General features: G+C 49.4%; 1 protein-coding gene across 1 annotated transcript; it reads right to left on the bottom strand.

Annotated features, from left to right (window-relative positions):
• Nucleotides 1–406: 406 nt before the first annotated feature.
• LOC120859465 (olfactory receptor 13C7-like) lies at nucleotides 407–1,315 on the bottom strand (the record flags this gene model as incomplete). Its single annotated transcript, XM_040235563.1, has 1 exon — nucleotides 407–1,315. A coding segment is annotated over one exon (909 nt), but the record flags the coding sequence as incomplete, so codon positions are not given.
• Between the last annotated feature and the right edge of the window lie 3 nt (nucleotides 1,316–1,318).

The following is a 1,318-nucleotide window of genomic DNA, read 5'->3' as shown; positions in this document are numbered from 1 at the left end:
AAGATGTGCCATTTCACCTACAGTGAAGACTATTTTTTGTATTTTTTGTACTGCTATGTCATGAAGTTTCACCCATACTGTCTTCAGTGCCTCCTTTTAGAGCAGGATTTTGAAACTTTATGTAACATAAAGGTAAATTAGTCTGTTTTTCTCAAAGCAAAGGAGCAACTTGCTCACAAAGGTGAATTCAGACTTGCCCAGTAGAGAAGCAAGAACATCACAAATTGTTCTTTCAGCTGCATTCCAGTCCTATCCCCTCAAGTCACACTCCCATCAGGGTTTAGGTTTCATTGTTTCTAAAACTTAAGTCCAGTAATGGCTAAAATTCTCCCTTGTATGTGTAATTCAGTTTTCTGGTGATGACTCTTTACACATATCTTCTTTGAGAGGCACATTCTTCTGAGATTCATGAGTGAAAGCAGCCAAAAGACGCAGAACTACAGGGACATCTGTCCTCCAAACACCACCAGGTGAAGCCTTTCTGAGTCACCAGGTTCCTCACAGCAGCCTTCACATCCTTGTTCCTCAGGCTGTAGATGATGGGGTTGAGCATGGGGGTCACCACTCCATAGAAGAGAGAGGTGAGCTTGTCTGCAAGGTCTTGTTTGTCTGCCCCCAGGGGATCCCTGGATTTGGGCTTCCCATACATGAAGAGGATGGTCCCATAGAAGATGACCACAACTGTGAGGTGGGCAGAGCAAGTGGAGAAGGCCTTTTTCCTCCCCTCAGCTGAGGGAATCCTCAGGATGGTGGTGAGGATGAAGATGTAGGAGACAAAGATGAGCAGAACTGGGACCCCCAGGAAGATCACATTAGTCACCCCCATACTGACCACATTGATGGAGATGTCAGCACAGGCCAACTTCAGGACAGCCAGGATCTCACAGGTGAAGTGGTTGATGACATTGTCCCCACAGAAGGGCAGCCTCATCGCAAGGGACGTTTGAACCATGGAGGCAGCACATCCAGCTGCCCACGAGCCAGCAGCCATGGGCACATAGACAGCCTTGCTCATGACCTCAGGGTACCTTAGAGGGTTGCAGATGGCCACATAGCGATCAAACGCCATCATGCCCAGAAGCACACACTCCGTGGCCCCCATGGCAAAGGAGAGGAACATCTGCACAGCGCAGGCTGAGAAGGAAATGGTTTTCCTGGGGGTCAGGAAGCTGTCAAGGATGAGGGGGACTGAGGAGGTTGTGTAGCAGATGTCCAGGAAGGAGAGGTTCCCCAGGAAGAAGTACATGGGCGTGTGCAGGTGGGAGTCAAGGATGGTCACCAGGATGAGGACCCCATTGCCCAGCAGGATCACCAGGTA

The sequence above is a fragment of the Oryx dammah genome, unplaced genomic scaffold (genome assembly GCF_014754425.2).
Source record: "Oryx dammah isolate SB20612 unplaced genomic scaffold, SCBI_Odam_1.1 HiC_scaffold_1133, whole genome shotgun sequence".
Classification (NCBI taxonomy): domain Eukaryota; kingdom Metazoa; phylum Chordata; class Mammalia; order Artiodactyla; family Bovidae; genus Oryx; species Oryx dammah.
Note: the sequence above shows the minus strand (reverse complement) of the source record. Positions and strands in the feature narration are given on the sequence as shown.